The sequence below is a fragment of the Perognathus longimembris genome, chromosome 7, assembly GCF_023159225.1.
Source record: "Perognathus longimembris pacificus isolate PPM17 chromosome 7, ASM2315922v1, whole genome shotgun sequence".
NCBI lineage: Eukaryota > Metazoa > Chordata > Mammalia > Rodentia > Heteromyidae > Perognathus > Perognathus longimembris.
The window spans coordinates 32,091,012-32,114,085 of NC_063167.1; the positions used below are offsets into that span (position 1 = coordinate 32,091,012).

Here is a 23,074-nt window from a genome sequence, read left to right on the forward strand (position 1 = left end):
TTAGGATAACCACTATTGAAAAATTTAAAAATAAAAACCAAAACTGGGGCTGGGGAATAGCCTAGTGGCAAGAGTGCCTGCCTTGGATACACGAGACCCTAGGTTCAATTCCCCAGCACCACATATACAGAAAACGGCCAGAAGCGGCGCTGTGGCTCAAGTGGCGGAGTGCTAGCCTTGAGCGGGAAGAAGCCAGGGACAGTGCTCAGGCCCGGAGTCCAAGGCCCAGGACTGGCCAAAAAAAAAACAAAACCAAAACAGATGGCTGGTGACCATCTGCCCTTATGCAGCGTATAGTGATGTCAAATGGCAAGCTACGATGCAAAACAGTATGCTGTATTTGATTTTGGCTAATTCCTAAGAAAAAGAAAAAAATGTTCGTGAGAGTACTAGGATTTGAACTAAGGATGGCTTAGACCATGATCTTCCTACCTCTGCTTCCTATATAGCTGAAACTACACAAATGCATTACCACAAAGCCTTAAAAATGACAAATAGAATTTCTATATGATCCCGCAATACTATTTCTAGGAATGTACATAAAGGAGCCAAAAGGAGGCACTCAGACATTTGAACACCCACATTCACAGCATCTTATCAGTAATAGGTAAAAAGCAGAAGCAACCTTATTAACCTTGACAGATGGATAGGCAATTTTCCATAAATATGTTATGGAATATTATTCATTCTTAAAAAAGAAGAAAGTTCTGACATGTGCTACAAATGAATTTTTCAGGACGTCTTTCACATTGTGCTCTGTGTAAGCATGTTGGGGACACCTGTGCCTTTAAGAGGGCACAGCTGGCTTTAGCCCATCCCCTCTCCTTCTGCTTTCAACAGGAAGAGAAGCCCCCAGGGTGAGCACGTGTCTAATGGCGGGGGCCCAGAACCCAGTCCTTGGGGGGCTGTGGTCTCCACCCATAGAGGAAGTTCCATGACATCACCTGAGGGACAGTCCATCAGGCCAATCATTAAGATCCAGTACCCCCTTTCCTCTGGGGGTATAAGTTGTTGGCCCCTCCTCTGAATAAACCAGAACGCTCCAGAGGCTTTCTCGGGGACTCCCATGTGCCGGTGTCTTCCTTGGCGGGGCGGGCATGGGGTCTCGCAACCACACGGGAACTGAGGCTACCTTGGGTCCCCGCTTCTGTGACTAATCCCTACTGGCCAGGGGGATGTGAGAGAGTGACAAAGGATCCCACACGGAAGAGGCAGACAAGCTCAGGACCCCCTCCCAAGTAGATGGGGGGGGGGGGGTAGAGCGAAGCCTGGCATAAACCAGTCAAAAAAGGTCAAATATCACATGGTCCTACAAACATGAGACACTTTATCAGAGTCTTAGAGACAGAAAGTAGAATTGTGGTTGTCAGGGGCATAGAGGAGGGGGAAATGAGGTTATTTTTTTAAGGGGTATAGAGTTACAGTTCCATCAGATGAAAAGTTATAGAAATGCATGACATCAATTACTGCACAGCATTATAAATGCATTTAATACCATTGAAGTGTACACTTAAAATGATTAAGATGGCAAATTTTATGCTACATATATTTTACCACAATGAAAATACTTCAGATAGAAAGCCTCCAATTATCTAAGGAAAGGCTTTATTGAGAACAAGTGCTGCTGGAAACTGAAGATTAGGTTAATGTAAACTTCATCTCAATTGTACAGTGCAATTAATCTCATCTTAACAGCTGCCCTTTATCTTATAACTAAGGATAATTATCTTCCATCCTATAGTAAATATTCTCACTTACATGTGTACTTTTAGTGAAAATTACAAACTAGAGGTGGACTACAATACTCCAGAAATACTAGTCAAATATAGTATACCAAATCAAAAACTTCAAAAGAAAGGGCCAGAGTATTGAGGACTGGGTTTTGGTGGTGGTGGTGGTGGTAGAGGTGGTCATGGGGCCTGAACTCTGAGTCTTTTGCTGAAGGCTAGTGCTAGACCACTTTAAACTCTACTTCTGGCTTTTTTGGTGGTTAATTGAATAAATGAATAGACTTTCCAGCTCAGCCTGGCTTCAAGCCATGATTCTCAGATCGCAGCCTTCTGAGTAGCTAGGATTACAAATTTGAGCCACTAGTGCCCAGGCTCAAACTATTGTTAACACTCTGTACCAGCAGGAAATACTGCTACAATAATTTCTCTAAATGTCTATTTACATACTTAAAACATAACTTGGCTAGAATGTATTTGTAGATTTAAAATATGAATCCTGAATCCTATAAGCTCTTTCCTTTTCTTTATTGTTAAAGTGAAGTACAGAAGGGTTACAGTTTTATATGTAAGGCAGTGAGACATTCATTGACTTCAAATCCTCATTTGAGAGTACTTTAAATATCCCAGGGATCAGGCAAGCATTAATTCATAAAAACTGAAAATCTGTGACTCTAATGAAACTGCCACTTTTCCCTATAGGTAAAGAGCCCAATGGAATGCCTACTAATCTACTGCAACATAAATAATGATTGTGTCTCCTCTTTATCTAAATGTTAAAGGGAATGGGTTCAGAACAGCTATCTATTTTAAAACCTAAAACACAAAGTATATTCCTAATCTAAGGATTATAACACTACAAACAGGTTCCTCTCAATAGAATAGCTCCAAGGGTCAAGAAAATCGTAATGAGAGGCAGTTATATGGTATGTTTAGATTTTATTTAACTCTTTAGAAGGCCTAGTATGCGCCCAGTACAGTTACACCCACTAGAGATACAGCTGTGAACATAAGAAGAAAAATATTTCTTAATGAGACGGCAATAAATAAAAAAATAAATAACATCGAGATAAAAAGGAAGTCAGGAAGACCTTTCATCTCTTGTTGCCCTGTGCAATATCCTTTTTATATCTTTTGTTTTGGCAGAAAAATTAACAACCTGTTAGTTTAAACTTGTAAAGAAACAAAGGGAAACACTGCATAGTCCTGAAGGTTCCACTCAGGATGGCAGTATCATCTCTTTGGGCCTCTGGTAAAGACAGCATAGCATGACATAATCATGTCGCACACAAGAATAGTGACTTCATGAGGCAGGAAGTGGATGAGAAAGAAGCCAGAAGTCCCACAATTCCTTTCAAGGCCATAGAGACTAGTGACCTAAGGACCCTAAAGGTTCCACTACCTCCTAGAAAATGTCACAATGGGGACCAAACCCCTAACACATGACATTCAACAAGTCAACTATAGGAATGACATTTTGCTCTCAAAACATTTATATATAGAAGATATGAGACACTAAACTAATGAGACACTGAGGTAGTGGCAAATAGAGAAGCTAGTTTATACATGTTAAACAGTTAAGCAGTGGCCTTTCTGAATAAAATGACAAATTTGTGCAGTGACTAGAAATAGTGGAAATCCAAGACACATGTTTGTCTAGATAAGCAGCTTTTCTAGCAGTAAACGTGTGGTAATTTGTGTGCATTTGCATGCCTGCATATGTGTATATGTGCATGTGCGTACATGTGGAAAAAGAATCTGTAAACCTTCAGTAAGAATAGCTGAAGAGAAAAAGGCTATGAATAGACTAATAGAAAAGTTTATGAAGTAGAAAATGTTCATTGCCTTCCTTATCCAAAAATGGTGCCCAGGGTATAGTCTAGGTATGTCTACTTTTATCCTGGTAAATTAAGGATTAAAACAACTTTTCAACAGAATGCCTTCTATATGAATTGCCCTGCTATAGCTTTAAATATCATTGACATTTAATCTTATTTCACTCATACTAACATGTATTTCCCTGAAGCCCTTAAGCCAAGTACCTGCAAGCAAATCCTTCCTCCTGCAATATTCCTTCTGAGCCTTCTAGTGGCCAAGGCTATATTTAAAGGGCCAAATGAAGCTTTACAGAATAATCAAGATTAAATTCAGTAACTACTGCGGGGTAATAAATTGCTACCCAGAATGTAACATGACACAAAACCTGATAAATAAAAGAAGGAAAAGAATAATCATTGCTGTAAGTGTAAATAACCATTTCCTGATGATTGATAAAATAAACCTCACTCAAAATTAAAGTCAGACGACAAAAGACTTGAATAGTATCAGCTTCCCTGACATAAATGATACAAATGTATGCCATATAACAATGTTTAAATTAACAACAAACTGGTCACATAAGATTATAATGAAGATGTGTTGGGGTCCATCTTCCCCCTAGATGGAAGGGGCCTGAGGCACCTCCCCCAGCTGGGGAATGCAGCCCTTCCATCCTCCCTACATTGGAATCTGGAGAAACCGGTCCGATAAGAGACCCCCGACCTAGCTGGCAGCCAGCCCCGCCCTGGAGGTCGAGTGACATAGCCCCTTGGAGGTCAAGTGACGTAGCCCCTTGGAGGTCAAGTGACCAGCCCCTTGGAGGTCACCTGACAGCTCGTGGCCTATGGGAATCCTGGCCAACCCCCTTCCCCTGATCATCTACCCTTGCCCCTCTCTCAATAAAGTTAGTTCGCTCTCAGAAGCTGACTCCGTGGTCTATGTCCGTTGCTTCCAGAGTAGGATAGCGGTCACATTGCCACGCGGGTCAAGCGCCCGCCAGGACGGAGACATCCCCACGTCTCACCCCGACAAACCTGCAGGCCGAGGGTCGGGGGAGAAGGCGATGCGAGGATAATAAGAGAGAAAGAAATGAGCACTTGAGCCGGAGCAGAGAGAGCAGTCCCCACAAAGATGAAAGATTCTAATCCCCTAGTACTTTGTGCAGGGCCTGGGCACTGTCCCCAAGCTTCTTTTGCTCAAGACTAGAGCTCTCTACCATTTGAACCACACAGCCTTACCTTTGGCTTTGAGTACTTTATTTGGGATGATTCTCATAGACTTTCTAGTCTTGGCTGGCTTTGAACTGCATTCCTCATATCTCAACCTCCTAAGTAGCTAGGATTATAGGTATGAGCCAACAGTGCTTGTCTCAATCCCCTAGTATTTTTACTGTGGATTTTCTATGTTAAGATATGATTAGCTAAACATATACTTATAATTGCGTTACATTTGCCTGCAGTATTCAGAACAATAATGTGTCATATGAGTTGGTAGCATAGGAGGCTATAAGACATATCCTACGGCCTAGGTATATGGTAGGCTGTACCATACAGGTTTGTGTAGGCATGCTTTATGATGTTCACATAATGTAAAGTCATTTATCTTGCATTCATCAGAATGTATTCCTATCATTAAGAGATAAGTGACTACAAATTGGCAAGAAATAACTCACTAATGTTAGAAAAGAACATTTTGTTTCATACATACATGGAACATTTTCAAACACAGGCTTTAAAATAGAACATAAATAATTACCAATAAATCTAAAAGAATTGGAATTCTATTAATTATGTTTTTATGCCACAAAAGTATTGAAACAGAATCAGCATTAGAAAGAAATCTAGGAAGCCCCCAAATATGTGGAAATAAAATAGTACAAAGGTGAAAGAAATTTAAAAAAAAAAAACAAAAAACCTGACACCTTGAAACTAATGCTAACAAGCTAGGTACCTGTGACTCAAGTCTGTAATCCTCGCTGCTCAAGAGGCTGAAATGTGGAAGACTGAGGTTCAAGGCCAGCATAGGCAGAAACTACCCAGTAAAAAAAAAAAAAAACTGAGCTGGCGGTATGCCTTAAGTGGTAGAATGCCAGCAGAGTAAGCAAAGCTGACCCTGAATTCAAACTCTGATATTGACAAACAAGGATGGAAGGGAGGGAGGGAGAGAAGAAAAAAAGAGAAAGAGAAATTAATAGAAACAAAACCCTTCAATGTTTATGAACTCCAGAAGAGAAAGACATAAAAAAGTAAGATAGTAATTTAAAACCTTCCCACTGAGAAAAGCCCAGGCTCAGATCACTTCATGGGTGAATTCTAGTAAATGTTTAAAGATAAAATAATACACATTTTATACAATTTCTTCTTAGAAATAGAAACTACTTTTCAAATCACACCATGAGACCAATAATGCCTAGATAACAAAGAAGGAATATGAAATTACAAAACTATAGACCACTGTTCTTGGTAAACAGACATAAAACCATTAGCAAAAAAATCCAAAAAAATATAAAAAGGATTATATACCATTACCCAGGAGTTAAAGGTTAACATTGAAACATATATTAGTATGCCAAACCATATCAGTAGAATAAAGGACTACATGATCATACTGACAAACCAATGTCTGGTGGAAAATATTTACAAAACATACAATATACTTCATACAGGACTTAGATTAAAAAGAAAAACCTGTATAACATGTTATGAACACAAATAACTCAATTCAAAAATGTGCAAAAGATGTGAATAAACATTTTACGAGAGCAGATATATAAATGGCTTAGTAAGCACTATGTTAAAAGAGAACGACATTATCAAAGCTGTTAGGGAAAAGCATTGTTGATTTGAATGTAAAGTGCTATTAATAACTTTAAAAACCATTCTGACAGCTTCTTAAAAATTTAAATATATAGTCAGCATACAATCCAGCATATATCCACACATTTATACCAACACTGTTCTGTTTATAAAAAAACAAAAACAAAAACAAAAACAAATAATCCAGCCGGGTGTCTGTGGCTCACACCTGTAATCCTAGCTGAGATTTGAGGGTCAGGGTTCAAAGCCAGTCAGGGCAGAAAAGTGCGTGAGACTCTTATCTCCAATTAACCACCAGAAAAACCTGAAGTGGCGCTATGGCTCAAGTGGTAGAGCACTACTAGCCTTGAGCCGAAGAGCTCAGGGACAGCACTCAGGCCCAGCACTCAAGCCCCACGACAGACAAAACAGAAACAAAATAAGGGGCTGAGAATATGGCCTAGTGGTAAAGTGCTCACCTCGTATACATGAAGCCCTGGGTTCGATTTCTCAGCACCACATATATAGAAAAAGCCAGAAGTTGTGCTGTGGCTCAAGAAGTAGAATGGTAGCCTTGAGCCAAAAGAAGCCAGGGACAGTGCTCAGGCCCTGAGGCCACACGCCAGGACTGGCAAAAAAAAAAAAAAAAAAGTAAAAACAATCCAAATAACTACTGAACAGTCAACAAAAGAAAAAAGTTCCATAAACAGTTCTTTGTGGTGGTTAACAAAAGAATGAATTGCTCACATGCTCACATATGGAATATATGAAGGATCCTCAGAAACATTACTTTAAATGAAAGAAGCCAGAGAGAAAATACTGCATATAACATGCAGCCTTTATATGAATTTCCTAGGAAATATGAATACGTCTACAGAAACAGACAAAAATTAGTGGACATAAGGACTAACTGCAGATAGTCACTTTAGGGTAGCAGGAATATTGTGACCTGGATAGTTATAATAGCTCAATATTGGACATGTTTTCTGAAAGTCATTTAACTAGTTACAATGGGTGAATGTTATGATGTGCAAATTCTACCTTACTAAAGCTATGAAATAAAGCCAGGGCCAAAGGGAGTGACATGCTTGTACTGCCTTTTCTATAGGTAACAGATTTCAGGAGAACCAAATCATAGATAATAAAATTTTCTTCTCTAGAATTCCAGCCAATAAAATTTAAAAATGACAGTATTATTAAAAAAAAATGTTGTGACCCTAATGAAAAGATGGCTCATGGTGGCTGCTAAAGCTAAAAAGGCTGACTGAAAATTTATAAAGCAGGAACTAGGCTGATTCCTGACACTAAATGATCAATCTTAGCAACACTAAAGAAAAGCACATTTTTATGCCACTTGACATAATACATTATGCACACAGGACCAACTGTCAAGGATACTTTCCAAACAATAGATGAAATAATCTTGAACTTAAGCAAACTTAAAAGTCTAATTATCATCTTCTATACTGTGATAAACAAAAGCTAAACACAACTTTAAGGAAGCAATCAGCTAAAACCTAAATACAGAACATTCTAAAGACAGTTTTATAACTAATATGCAGCATTAATAAACAAAATCAAACTGAGTGCTCGTGGCTCATACCTGTAATCCTAGCTCCCAACTCAGGAGGCTGAGATCTGAGGGTAGCAACTTGAGCAGGAAAAGTCTAGGAGACTTTTATCTCCAATTAACCTGCAAAAAGCTACAAGTAGAATTGTGGCTCAAGTGTAGAGTGCTATCCTTGAGCAAAGTATAATAGACTCCAAGGAGAGTGGAAATAGTATAATTCTTTAGAAAGACTAAGTCAAAGCCCAACAAAATAAATACCAGGAAATGGGTGCTGCAAAGAGTGGGGAGGAGGCAGGGGATGGAGAGAGAGGTAGAAGAATGAATGGGAAAAGGGAGTAGAATGAGGCAAGAATGCATTGTATATACCACAGGATTGAGGAAAATAAGGGAAGGAGCAGGTAGGTGAAGATGTTGAAGGGTTGACACCAATTAAGATGCATTGTATACATAAACTGCTTTGTTAAATGGTAAAAAAAAAAATCAATAGATAGCCTAAAAACTAAGAAAAGTGAGGGAAGGGATAGGGTGAAAGGGTGTGTGAGAATGTTGAAAGAGAAGACATTAGGAGGCACTGTATTCACAAACTGCTTTGTTCAATGGCAACTCCTTTGTGCAACTACTTAAAGATAATTTAAAAAATTTTAAGGGTAGGGACAGCACCTAAGCCCAAGGACAGGCACCAAGAAAAAACAAACAAACACCAAATCAGACAAAAAAGCATGAGACACTATTACAGGGAAACAACTAATGAGATAAATAGCCACTTATAATGCATGATTCAAATTGTTGTTGTGATTTGAAGAAACTAACTAAAAAGGCATTTGGGGAACAACTGGGGTAACCTGAATAATGACTAAACATTTTATTTTATAAAGGAACTTTTAATTTTGTGATACTAGAGTGGTGGTTAAATATTTCATTAGGCCTTTCTCTGTTAAAGGTATTTGCAATACAATGACATAAAGTTTGCTTTAAAATAGTTCAATAAGTTGTTTCAAAATCGGGCCTGACTATGTATCATGGGCGGCCCTTGGCCTCATGATTCTCCTGACTCAGCTGGCCTTGAGTTCCAGGATTTTAGGCGTGTATGCCACACCCAGCTTTCCAGAAATTTCTTTAAGTGAGACAGGTTGAACACAATATGAGACTACCAAAATGTCAATGATTATCGAAGCTAGTTGACAGGTACATGGACTTTACCAGTCCATTCTCTCTACTTTTAATCCTCTTTTAATATTAGAAAAGGTTGCCAGATGAAGATGGAAAGACAGGGGAAGTGAAGTAAATGAGGAGAGACCTTGAAGTTCATGAGAAAGGTTAGAAATAAAAACAGATGTGGAAACCACAAGTAATCACATATCATGAATATATGAAGCCCAGTCTTTGTAGAGTGTCATATAAAGACAAAACGGAAATGAAGTAAAAAACAACAGAGAAGTAAAACAACAGAATATCATCATTTAAAGATATGTCAAAGAAAAGAGAATATCACTAGTTTCATAGAGACCCAAGTGAAAAACTGGATCAAAGGAATTAAGAAACAAACACTAACTACTAAGCAGTCTGCTTGTAATTCTGAAATTTCTTATTAAATAGGAAATAACACGTTTTGTTTCTTTTAGTAGAAGAATTTCAAAAGAAAGTAAAATACTGTCTTTTTTTTCCTCTAAGATATCTGGTTTCTCAGATAATGAACAAGAGGCTCAGGATATATTAAAATTCATATACTCCTTAACATTCACACACAATAACCTAGCTAGTGTGCTACAGTGGGAAGTGCCTTATGAGGTACCAGCACTGCTACAACTAGTAAGATGTGGCATTTGCCCCAACGAATTCTCTGCAGACATTGCTAAACTGTAAGCCCCCATGAAGAAACACAAAGGTGGGCCTATTTCTCCCCTACGTGATTGGATGCTAGCATAGTACCTGGTTCCATGCTTATACACTGCTAGAGTCTCAACAGAGCAGGAAGGAGAGTACATTTCTTCACCACTGCTGTTACAAGTAGTTTTATCATTTGTATTTGATTTCTAGTACTTTAAAGACATTACTGTTATCCAAAGCCTTGGAAATCTGTCTAAGTAACTTATAAATAATGAAAGTAATACAAAAATGCAAAAAAAAAAACAACCCATAGGTATTTTAAGCTACCATTACTTGGATCTATTATTCAACCACTTGACTTAATAAAGATTTAGTTTTACTTTCAGGGCAAAGTCCCATCCACATGAATTTTTATCCTTAGAACACTCTACAGTATATTCCCAATAAAATTTGAAATAATACTTTATTTTCCATAGACCAAAACATTAAGATCAATACTTTTCATTATCTTTGCAGAATTTTTTTTTTTTTTTTTTTTTTGGCCAGTCCTGGGCCTTGGACTCAGGGCCTGAGCACTGTCCCTGGCTTCTTCCCACTCAAGGCTAGCACTCTGCCACTTGAGCCACAGCGCCGCTTCTGGCCGTTTTCTGTATATGTGGTGCTGGGGAATGGAACCTAGGGCCTCATGTATCCGAGGCAGGCACTTTTGCCACTAGGCTATATCCCCAGCCCTTCTTTGCAGAATTTTTAAAAAAGTTCTTTCTAGATATATTCTGACATTCAAGAGTATAAAAAAAGTTTTAGTTCAAGAATTTTGAAGCTCTAGTACATCCTTGTAAACTTTTATTCAACCAACTACTGAATAACATAGGGTTTATAAATTCTAAAATTTATTAGAATAAAGAATTAAAAAGTTGAAAACTTACACTCAAGCTGTGCAACCACATCTCCAGGGTCTACTGCTTCAGGAAACACCTGACATGGAGAAGGAAGGGGTATAAATGAGGAAGGAGAGAAAGGAAGATATAATGAGACTTTTCTTTTTAAACTTCACATTCCCAGAATATCATTCCCTTTCCAGCCAAACTCATTGTGTTAGCAAGAACTGCCCATTCCTGAGGGTCATGATGTCATAATTACAATTTTTAAAAATCTTTTTGTAAAGATGATGGACAGAGGGTTATAGTTACATAAGTCAGGTAACGAGTACATTTCTATTTGAACAGTGTCACCTTTTCCCAGTTTTTCCCCTCTTGACTTCCCTTTTTTCCAGGTTGTATAGTTCATTTCCAACATAGTGTCTAGTGAGTACCACTGCTGAATTGGTTCACCCTTTGTCCCATGCTCTGTGCTTCTCCTTTCCCTCCCCAAATCAGATAAACTTATATATAAGACAAAGGGTACAGAAATCAAAAACAGTGACGAGAAAAGAAAAGAAGAAAGAAAAAAGAACCACAAACAGTACAATAATAAAACCTCTTGTTTCCATGTCTTGTTCATTTTAATAAGCATCATTTTATATGATCATACATACATACCTATTGAGCCCTTCTGATCCTCTCCTAAGAATATCCTCCTTTTTTTCTCATTGTGTGAGAACAGCCACCCAATTAATAAGTGGGCTAAAGACTTAAAGAGACACTTCTCAGAAGAAGAAATAAGAATGGCCAATAGACATATGAAGAGATATTCTACATCTATGGCTGTAAAAGAAATGCAAATCAAAACAACTGAGATTCCACCTCACCCCAGTTAGAAAGGCCATTATGAAGAAAACTAAAAATAACAGATGCTGGTGGGAATGTGGCCAAAAGGGAACACTGCTATAAATTTTATACCCCATTCTGTCTCCCTCTCCACCTCATCTGTAGGAGCTCTTTCCTTTATTAGTTACCATGATCATATTGGCATTCTTGGTGTTCTCTAAGTCAGATTATTCCTAACAAATATAAAGGCTTTTATATTTGCTATCCCTCTACTTTTGATGCTTCCCTCCTAGGTACTTCAGATAATTGATAACCTCATTCAAGCTCAGTTTAAGTGTTACTGCTTTCTTCAAAATGTCTCTAATCCCCTTGATCTCCTTTTATTCCCTTTATACACCTATTACACTCTGAAAGGAGAAAATTTTGCCTTGTTTATCATGGGTCTTCAGCTGTACAGTGCTGTCCTATGATATAGAGAAGGTACTGGGTAATTATGAGTAGGAAATAGGAGGAAAGGAGGAAGTGAATTAATAATCACCCAAAGCAGCAATTTGGGGAGAAAACAAAGAAAAAAGTATGACAGAAACACAAACCTCAAGACAGGGCATACTCTTACTTGTCAATGTCTTCTTTTTTGTGTGTGAAAATTGTAATTCAGAATTCAAGGTAAATTGCTCTACATAAAGCCCACTAAGACAACTGATGGAAACAGCTGATTTACCAATAAAAAAAGCAACTGATTCAATGCATAATATAATGCATATTTATTTTGAAATTTCCTTATTTACAATTTTCCTTTTGGGTTATTCCAAAGCACATAGTCAGCAAATTTTTAACAATTTGTTTACATATCAATTTGTCCAATGAAAAGTTTGGCTTTTACTCAAAAACTGCAGTCACTTGGATTTTGTGTTTGTTTGCAAATACTTGGTCCAATATTTGAACTTACCTTTTCAAATACCATTCTGGCATTGAAGACCAGTGGGAAAGTGGCTGGGACACATTGTGTCTTTTTGTACTGGCCAAACACACAGATGCTAAGGTAGATGTCCTCCTTGTCTTTCAGCACCACTCCTGGACACGTTACCTGAAAGAAATCACATAAATGGATATTACTGCTTTGTAAAAATTCCCTGAACTGTCCTACCAAAATGACTTGTCAAATATTACATAAAAAGAGAAGTATGGCACTCCAAAAGAAACAGAGAGAGAGAGAGAGAGAGAGAGAGAGAGAGAGAGAGAGAGAGAGAGAGACAGAAAGAAAGAGATAGAGAGAAAGAAAGAAAGAAAGAAAGAAAGAAAGAAAGAAAGAAAGAAAGAAAGAGAGTTCTAGTGTTTATAGAATTAACTTTAAATGCCTTAATAATTTCCATTCCTCTACATCTACAGTCAGTTTACCATTGGTTAATCTGTGCCATATTTGAAACACTATGTACTGGCTCTTGAGACTGACATTAATCATTTTAAGCAGTCAGTCTTAGGCTCCAACTTTTTGTTGAATGCTGACATATTCAGCATCATTTAATCACAAAGGATTAACACTCAGCAGAAATAAAACATCATACTAGAGGACAAAAAATTGTAGATGAAAAGGACAAATATGACCTTCATCACCATAAATAGCAATTCATAGGTAATATATTCAAAAGCAACATGACAAAAATTCAAGCCTGGTAAATTGAAAGTTTCTGGTTTAATATAGTACTTTTAAATATTAAATAGTAATTAACTGTCCCTATTATGATTTGACAAAAAGCATAGGCAGAAAATGTGCACTTTCTATGTAATACATAGCCATTTCTTCAATACTTGCCATATTCCATTGTCAATTATCTATACCCTAATGGGATATTAATGTTGCCCAAAATTTGAGTCCAACATTGTAATATCAAAATATGTCTTGGAAGGGGTGATACTTTCAAAAAAGAAATGCACTTATTACCTGACCTATACAACTGTAACCCCTCTGTACAACACCTTTACAATAAAAATAAATATATAAATTAAATAAAATAATATCTCATTCCCTAACAACATATTGAAGTATATACGGAAGCTGAGCATAATGAAACATGCCTATAATTCCAGCACTCAGAAGGCTGAAGCAGGAGGATTTAAAAAGTCCAAAGCCAGTTTGTACTACATATAAGTTTGAGGCTAGCCTGGCCAATATTTTATACAATTCTCTTAAGGTGAGACTACTTTCCAGATTCAGTTCAATGAAGTAATAGTTGAATATAAAGCCCCTGAACAAAAAAATTCTATTTTCTTTATCATTCATATCCAAAGATAGGGGTTTTCATGATTAAAAAGGGTAGAGATTGTCTACATCTCCAGATATTTTATATATACAAACAATAGACCCTCCTCAAGAAATTTTAGGAACTCAACTAACTTAAGATCACAAAGTGAATGTATCATACTATTAATGAAGTTAAGATATTTGAAGTGCTTGGAGCATTGCTTGACTCACCAAGAGTACTCAATACCATTACTGCTAGAATAAATTACCTGCCATCTAGATTATCAGACTATTGCAATCAATATGTGACTAAGATTTTCTGCACCTTTTAACATAGCAGTTAAGATTATTGTTGACGCCATTTACATTTTGCCATATTTTCTACTTTTGCCCTAATATATTCACAATTGATAACAAACCTCAAAGTTTTCAGCCAATCCTAGTTCATCAGGTCCAGTTCCTAATACATGCCATTAAGAACAAAACTGTCATAGTCCCTCTAAATATACTGCTCCACAGGGTAGCTGCTATCCACTGAGACCAACAGCCATGGCTAGTCCAAATTCACGGAGGCTACAAATGTAAAATACATACTGGGTTTTGAAGATTTGGTACAAAATGTAGGTAAAATATCTCAAAAACTTGTTAATTACTTATTGAACGATAACATTTTTAATATATCGATTTCAGTAAAACATACCATCTAGAATTAATTTCATCTACTTCTTTTAACTTTTTTATATATACCTAGAAAACTTTAAGTTGTATCTTTGGCTCAAATTTGAGGCTGACATCATACTTCTATTGAACAAAGCTGCTCTATTTGTCATCACTAAAGACTGGGTCTTTTTCTAATCTGTAATATAAGCAAGACAAGACTCTTTTTCTCATCTACACTGTTAAAATTTCTTCTATTCTTAAAAAAGTAAAACTCAACAGCTTTACAGAAAGCAAGCAAGAAAGTAGAATTTAAAAATCAGAGAGGAAATAATAAGCAAGATAGTTAACTGAGGTCCTATTCTTGGTGACTTAAAAGGCTATAAACATGTTCAGAGCTGTCCTTATAGCTGAAAATAAGTTAGAATGCTGTGTTGGCTCCCACTGTTAGCTGATATTAAAGCTCTGGGTAAGTTGGAGGTAAAGGCTGAGTTAGCAACTGCCTATGAAGGTGTAGAAAGCACCCCCCCCCCCAAAAGTACACAGGAATATTCAGGAAAAGCTAACACTTACTGGTTCAGTTCACTTACTTTATTTTATTTACCTATTTGTGCCAATCCTGGGACCTGAACTCAGGGACTGGGTGCTGTCTCTGAGCTGTGATGCTCAAAGCTAGCACTTAACCACTTGAGCCACAGTTATACTTCTGGGTTTTTGATGGTTAGTCGAAGATAAGAGTCTCTCAGACTTTCCTGCCTGGGCTGGCTTTAGACCACAATCCTCAGATCTCAGCTGCTAGAACTGCTAAGATTACAGGCATGATCCACTGGCATTCAGCTTGGTTTGTGGCATTTAAGGAAATGTTAAGTCCAACGAGAAACATATAGAGACCCAAAGGCATTTGACAGGAGTTAAGCATTGTTAGAACACTGTTACATACTGTTAAAGCACTGCTGTTTTCAGTGTTTATTTTTTTTTAAGTTTTTATTATAAAACTGATGTACAGAGAGGTTACAGTTTCATACGTTAGGCATTGGATACATTTCTTGTACCGTTTGTTACCTTGTCCCTCATACCCCCCTCCCCCCTCCCCTTTTCCCCCCCTGTGGTGTTCAGTTCGCTTACACCATACAGTTTTGCAAGTATTGCTTTTGTTGTTGTTTCTCTTAATTTACCCTTTGTCTCTCAATTTTGATATTCCCTCTCAATTTCCTAATTCTAATACCAGTATACACGGTTTCCAATATACTCAGATAAGATTACAGAGATAGTGTAGATACAATCCAAGGAGGTGAAACAAGAACATCATCAACGGTATAAACCACAGATACACATGGGATGTTGAAAGTAGTTACAACTGTGATATAACAATCATTTCTATAAAATGGAGTTCATTTCACTTAGCATCATCTTATGTGATCATAAGGGTATTGCTATTGGGCTCTTGTGTTTTCAGTGTTTACTTTTCCATTAAGTGTGCTGAGATGTTGGGGGCTGAGAATTAATTCTCTAACTTTTAGTAGTGGGGGTCTTTCTCTGGGTTCCACCAATCCTTACTTGGGTGAAGAAGTGTCAGTCAGGTAAGAAGACTGCCCATATGCCAGCACCAGAAACATAACTATGGCTACAGAAAACAGTGCCCCAGCAAGCACTAGTCTTTTTTTTTTGCAGGGAGGGGGGGGCGGGGAGCAGGGGGGGGGTCATGGGGCTTGAACTCAGGGCCTGGGCACTGTCCCTGAGTTTATTTTACTCAACAATAGTACTCTACCATCTGAGCCGCACCACTTTCGGCTTTTTCTATTTGTATGGTACTGAGGAATTGAACCTAAGGCTTCATGCATGCTAGGCAAGTACTCTACCACTAAGCCACATTCCCAGCCCTGCACTAGACTTTTGCTACAACAAAGCTCAATGAACTTCTAAAGAAGAACCAAGACCCTGCAGCACCAGAAAAGAGCACTTGCTTCCTCTGGAAGACCTGTGTCTGTGCAAACACAGTCCTTCATAAGAGACTGTTATAACTTGGTGACACAGACTGTGCCATGACAGCTACCAACACATCCATTTGCATGAGGGGGCTGGCATGATTGGTGCAGACAACCTTGCCACGATCCCTTTTTTGGTTACATAATTAGGCTGTTCGGTTGCCGCTGCCTCTCGTCATCCACTGCCATTGCTTAGCTAAAATACCCGCCAAGTGCTTTGAATCACTAGTGGAGCTTTTTCTTGCTTACCCACGATTTCTACCAGGGCAAAGCAGAAGGACTCCAGTCAACTGATTTGTGACAAATATGACATGAAGATCATAAAGCTAACTGAGCAAAGACTGGTAGCCACACATGGCAAAGAATACATGTATGCAACTATTTCAAAAGTGATTAAACAGAAAAGAAATACCAGCACCAACAACAGACGATGACACACTTGAGATATGGGATGTCTGATTTTCAGAGTTCTACACTGTATTAAAGTATGTGCAAATGAAGAAAGGAAATCTTGTCAAAGACCTAGAGAAAATTATTTCATTATTGGCTATATCAATAAGGACTATAAATCATACTTTAAGCAAAGAACAAAACAGAAATTCTAGAATTCTAAAATTAAAAATTCACTGGAGACACTCAGAACAGATATGATCTGTCAAAGGATAAAAAGAACTCCAGCATGTGTCAATTATGATTATCCATTCTGAGACAAATAAAGGAATGAAAACAAAAATGAAGAGTTTCAAGACCTACAAGACATCAAGTAGAACAAAGTAAATATAATGGTAATCCCATACAGAGAAGAAAACGATCCAGAAAGAATTTCAAGAAATATGGGTGAGAGGGTGAGTTTGATTGGAATATATTGCACACAAGTGTAGAAATGTCACAATAAAACCTCTGTGGTAAAACTCATGTATGCTAATAAAATAATAATGATGATAATTAATAATAATAATAATAGATGAGTTGTATGAGGTGGCTCACACCTGTAATCCCAGTTTTATGGACAGCTGTAGATGAAAGTATCAGAGACTCAGATCAGCCCCAGACAAAAATATGGAAATTTACCTGAAGAATAACTAAGAAGGATGTAGGAGATGGTAGTTTTAAAACTTAAAAAAAAAGAAATATCTATTGAAAACAAAAGAAATAATAAGAAATAATGGAAGATTTAAAAATCCCAAATTATGCTCATTATACTCAAACCTCCAATAAAATAAAATACAAAACTATAAAAACAGACAATCTTGAAAGCAAAAAACACAGTCATCAAATAGAAGGAATCCTTAATAAGAATGACCACAAAGTCAGAAAGAAGCAAATAAAATAGAAGCAAACATTTTGTGTGCTATCAAACTTAAGTTGGTATTAATCCATGCTACATTCTTATAAATTAAGATGTAAGTTGCAAAACAGCTACTTACAAAACTCAAAAAAAGAAAAATAAATAAACAAATAGAACAATATGAAATAGAAAACACCAAAAAAGAAATGGAACAAGAAACAAACAAAAAGGCAAAATGGCAGATGTAAATCTACTTGTGGTTATATATTAAAACTAAATAGATTAAACATCCTAATCAAAAGTAGAGATAGCAAGAATGGCCTAAAAGCTATTGTCCAAGCTGGCTGCAAGTGGCCCACACCTATAATCCTTGCTATTCAGGAGGCTGAGACCTGAGACTTGCAGTTCAAAGCCAGTCAAGACAGGAATGTCCAATTCAACACCAAAAAGCCAGAAGTAAAGCTGTGGCCCAAGTGGTAAAGTAGTAGCCTTGAGCAAAAATCAATCTAAGGAACAAGGCCTGAATTCAAGCCCTAGGACAGGCCAAAAACAAACAAAGCAAACTATTGCCTCCGCTGAACATACTTGACAGCAAAAAATTACTGAGAAATTACTGGAAGTGATAAACATATTATTCAATAAGAGTCCACAGCCAAACCTTGGACAGAAGAGAGAAATGGGTTCAAAAATGAACACATATCCAATAATATGGAAGATTTCATTCATAAGCACAAAGCAAAACTAAAAGAGGCAAAATTAAATATGGAACAAAAACAAGAAGCTCATCATCAGAATAACCTAGGGGTGAAGTCATGACTGGACCTTTACGGAGAAATGTGGACACAAGCACCCAAAATCTACTGAAACATCTATCGGTAGCCATAATTTTTTTTAACATCATGTGACACCTTCATTCCAACTCTTAATTTTCCTCTTGTCTGAAGTCACCAAAGACTACTCTGAGGGGTTAGAAAATAATCCATTTTGGCTGCTACCAAGACTGAATCATATGCTGCCTTTGCCAATTTCAGAATCTGAACTTCTCTAAACATTATTTCTATTTCCTTTTATTCTGTATCTGTATAAAAGAAAGGGAAGGTAGATACAAAATATAATACTTACTGATTTTCACTTACAGAGATGCTTTCTAGCAATAAGGATCAAGCCATAGATAAACACTAAAGTACGGCTTTTTTTTTTTTTTTGACAGCACACTAAGCCATGATTTAAAGGAAATTAAAAGGCGTTAGACCCTACCTCAGCTTCAAGATCCCAGTGACCTTCCCTTGTCTCTGACCCTTGCAGGGCAGGTAGTTGTTTTCTACCAATTTTCCTTATCTGTCCAAATCCACCAAAGAAAGAACTATTACCTTTAGTACGTTCTCTCACTTCCCACATTGTAAATTCACATCACAGGAATAGAGACTTGAGTCTGTCAACACCTGAACAGACATTGTCATACACAGTCCTCTATTCTAGTTTAGAATCATCTGCAAAATGATCTTTTGTAGGACAAAAGAAATATTTTCCCCAAGCCATTGTATGTTATCTAATTCCACTGAGCTTCCCCCCAAAATCAGCAAGTGTCCCTGAGAATCCCTGTTCTCCTCCTATCAGTGCTCTCCCTGTAAATTTCTGAATTACTGCTAATGGGTAACTACATTCCTGTCATTTTCCCCATTTGTGCATTAACACATTTGTATCCCTCTAAAAAACAAATTATTATCCAACAATATACTGTCTGCAACAGACACTCTTTAAATACATAGACACAAATTCGTTGACAGTAAAAAACAAAAATGGGAAAATGTATAGTACAAAAGCTATAAACAAAAAAAGCTCAGGTGACTATATTTATATCAAAATAGACATTAAAACAAAGATTACTAAAGACAAATGCTATAATTATGTAACCATTAGAAACATATGTAAGACAATTAAAAACATATATATGTGTATATATATGTATATATATAAACAGAGCCCAAAATACATGAAGAAAAAACAGACAAGGATATTTCCAAATAAATGGCCAACATGCACATGGAAACATGTTCAACATCATTTGTTAGGAATACATGTATCAAAACCATAATGAAATATTTCTTCCCATTTATAAGGATGAGTATAATCAAAAAGGTAGGTAAAAATAAAAAATCTGGAATTCCCATACTTTACTGACAGAAATATAAAATGGTACAACCAACATAGATATTAAATAGTTATAAAAGCCAACAATGTACCCTAGATTATCAAGAAGCATATATCACTGAGTACTAGTGACTCATTCCTGTACTTCTAGCTACATATTATCTTGGTAGAAAAGTCTGCAAGACTCTATATCTAATTAACCAGCAAAAATCCAGACTGGAGGTATGATGCAAATGAAAGTAGAATGCCAGCTGAGCAAGCTAGGAGGTCTGAGTTCAAGCCTCATACCAAACATCAAAACAAAACAACAGCAATGTCTTCACAAAAATGTATACATAGACATAGCAGCATTATTCATAATATCCAAAGGATGGATAAAAATATTCATGAACTGGTGAATGAATAAAAATTGCCATAAAAATGAGTTAAACACTGATACATGCCACAACATGAATAATAAAACCATAAACTCATTGTGATGAGAGAAGTGAGAAATAATTCCACTTATAGAAATATACAGAATAGTCAAAAATCCTAAGACATAAAAATGACATTATATAACAGGCAGGAAGAATGTAACAAAGACCTGGGGAGAATCAGAACCAGAAAACTACAAAAGGTGTCTGTTCTGTGCCCAGGCCACTAGAATAACAAATGTGACAATTAGCCATTCCCTGAGAGTTAAGAATAAGGTGGAGAGAGGAGAATAAAGTCCCACTTCAGCTGATCAGAACTTTTCAGGAGTTAAAGAGTATGTGTGCAAGAAACTCCCATCCAAAAATAACCTTTGCTTCATTATCACAGTAAGATGCATGTCACTGGGTGGGGATTTAAGATGCTCATGAGAGGGGCAAAGTAGGAGGAAATAAGCTTTTGTGTATATCTGGCCCTCACCCTACATCTACATGTGACAACACCAGAGAGCAGTTCTGAAGAGTTATAAACCTAGACCACCCAATCCCAGGGCTACTCTGCTTTGGGAATTTTCTCTTAGCTACAACTTGGACTAACTACTCTCCCTATGGCGAAGTCTGCTGTACTTTTTCTCTGTAGTAAACTTTGCCTGCTTTGGCTCCAGAGTGTTATTTCTATCTTACATGAGACATCACATTGGGCAAAATCTTAGTGATCACTAGGAACTGGAAGGAGGAGGAAGTCATGACTATCAGTAGATTTCTTCACAGGTGATGAAAATGTTGAAGAATTAAATAAACTACTATAGCACAACTTGGAGATTACTAAGTTTATAGTACTGTACACTTCAAAGTGGTAGGTTTTAGCATGTGATTGCATCCCAATGTAAAAAGCAGATGAAAGATAAAATTATGGAAAGTATATACTTTACAATCATTAATCATAAGAAAGCTAGGGTGACTATCTTATTTTAATTTAACGTATATTTCAGAAAAATATTACCAAGGATGAAGGGCCACATTTCTGATTGATTAAAAATGATTGATAAGATGTAACAAAATTAAATGCATGAATATGTAATTATACAATGCCAAAGCAAATAAAGCAAAAAATTATATACCTAAATTTAAATACTTCTCTCTTAGTGAGGCAAGCACTCTACCATTAGGCCATATTCCCAGCCCAATACTTCTTTCTTAGTAATTGATAGAACAAGAAATCAAATAATTATGAAAAACATAACAGATGTAAAAAACAGCATTTAGTAATTTGACCTAATTAACATTTACAAAACAGCAACAGAATATACCTAATATTTTCCCCCAGGGCATATGCAAAAATGCACTTTAACTATAGTCACAACTAAAAAAAAATAAGCCAGCCAATGTCCCAACTAAAAGAAAATATCAAAAGAAATTGACTTCACACACACACACACACACACACACACACACACACACACACACACACACTTCTGCATGTAAATACTGGGGCCGGACTAATCAGAGATGTATTTGTACCTAGGCACAGAATCAATGTGATTTCAAAATTTCAGAATTTCAAACGTGGGATGAAGGTGTCACATATTAGCAACTCAAACAACACAAGCAGTGCTGGCACTTGTACCATGATTTAAAAAAAAACAAACTTTTAAGAGAGTTTTAAGTAAAATTAACAGCAACTTCTGAAATAGTCACTGTCTTAAAAATCTTTCAAAAACAAAGTCATTGTCATTTATTATTCTCTAATAAACATGCTTTTCATATATATACAGTAGCCCCCATATGTAATTTTACTTTTTGTGGTATCCATTATCATTGTCAACCACTGTTCAAAAATATTGAATGAAAAAATTCCAGAAATAAACAACTCATAAGCTTCTCATTACATGCCCTTCTAACAAACAACATGATGAAATACCAGAATGTTTCCCATCCAGCCCATGATGTGACTCACCCTTTGCCTAGAGTATCCATGCTGTGTACACTACCCACCCATTAGTCACCGAGAAGACTTCTTGATTATCAGATTGACTGTCAAGACATAGTGGTACTTGTTTCAAGTAATTCTTTTTTAACTTAATTTTGACACCAAAGTTCAAGAGTAGTGATGTTAGCAAGGAAAATATGCCAAAGCCATAAAAGTGCTTCCTTTAAGTGCAAGTGTTAGAGTTCTTGAATTAAGGAAAGGGAAAAAATTATATGATTGGGTTGCTAAACTCTCTGTTGAGAATGAACTTTCTACCTGTGAAACTGTGAAGGGAAAATAAATCTGTATTAATGTTGCCCTTATGCCCCAGACTGCAAAAGTTCCAGCTACAGTGCATGATAAAGGCTTAGTTACTATGAAAAAATCATCAATTTATATAGTATGTGGCCTCATCTTCAGTTTAAGGCATTTGTTCACTGGGGGTGGGGCGGGTGTCTTAGAAGATATATTCCACAGATAAGAGTGGGGCTATTGTATTCAATGAGAAATCAAGTACATTACTGAACGATACCAATGGGACTCCTAAAACAACATCAGAAACAAAGGTCACTCAAAGAATCTGTACAATGTTTCCTGCAGCACAGTATTCAGGCTTAAGAGCAACTGACATGGGGCCACTGGGAGATATGTACAACTCCCTGAAACATAGTAAAATTAACAAGTGGAAATTACTGGTATTTAAAAGTCCATCAAGAGGAAAACAAACTTAAACCACTATTACATAAGTAAACAGCATTATAGAGCAGTTTAAGAAATGAATTATGATCTCCAAAAATCAAAGCTGACAGGACATATACAAAATAATACCATTTGCATAAAATTTCTTAAGTGAACACACAACACACACGCACACATTGTAAAGGTACAAAAACCTGAACAAAGAAAAGGCACTACAGTTTTAAAAC

The 23,074-nt window shown here is 36.8% G+C and overlaps 1 protein-coding gene across 4 annotated transcripts in view; it reads right to left on the reverse strand.

The window, feature by feature from the left end:
- The window catches only part of Spata6 (spermatogenesis associated 6), a 66,296-nt gene that overhangs the window by 40,131 nt on the left and 3,091 nt on the right, over positions 1 to 23,074 (reverse strand). Inside the window, exons 2-3 of one of the 4 annotated variants that reach the window (XM_048351270.1) lie at positions 12,393 to 12,530; positions 10,664 to 10,712 (exon numbers count right to left, since the gene is read on the reverse strand). In XM_048351270.1, the coding sequence (XP_048207227.1) occupies positions 10,664 to 10,712; positions 12,393 to 12,530 (187 nt within the window). Of the gene's footprint in view, positions 1 to 10,663; positions 10,713 to 12,392; positions 12,531 to 23,074 lie in introns of those variants that run through there. The other 3 variants (XM_048351272.1, XM_048351271.1, XM_048351273.1) reach the window with 3 other exon arrangements.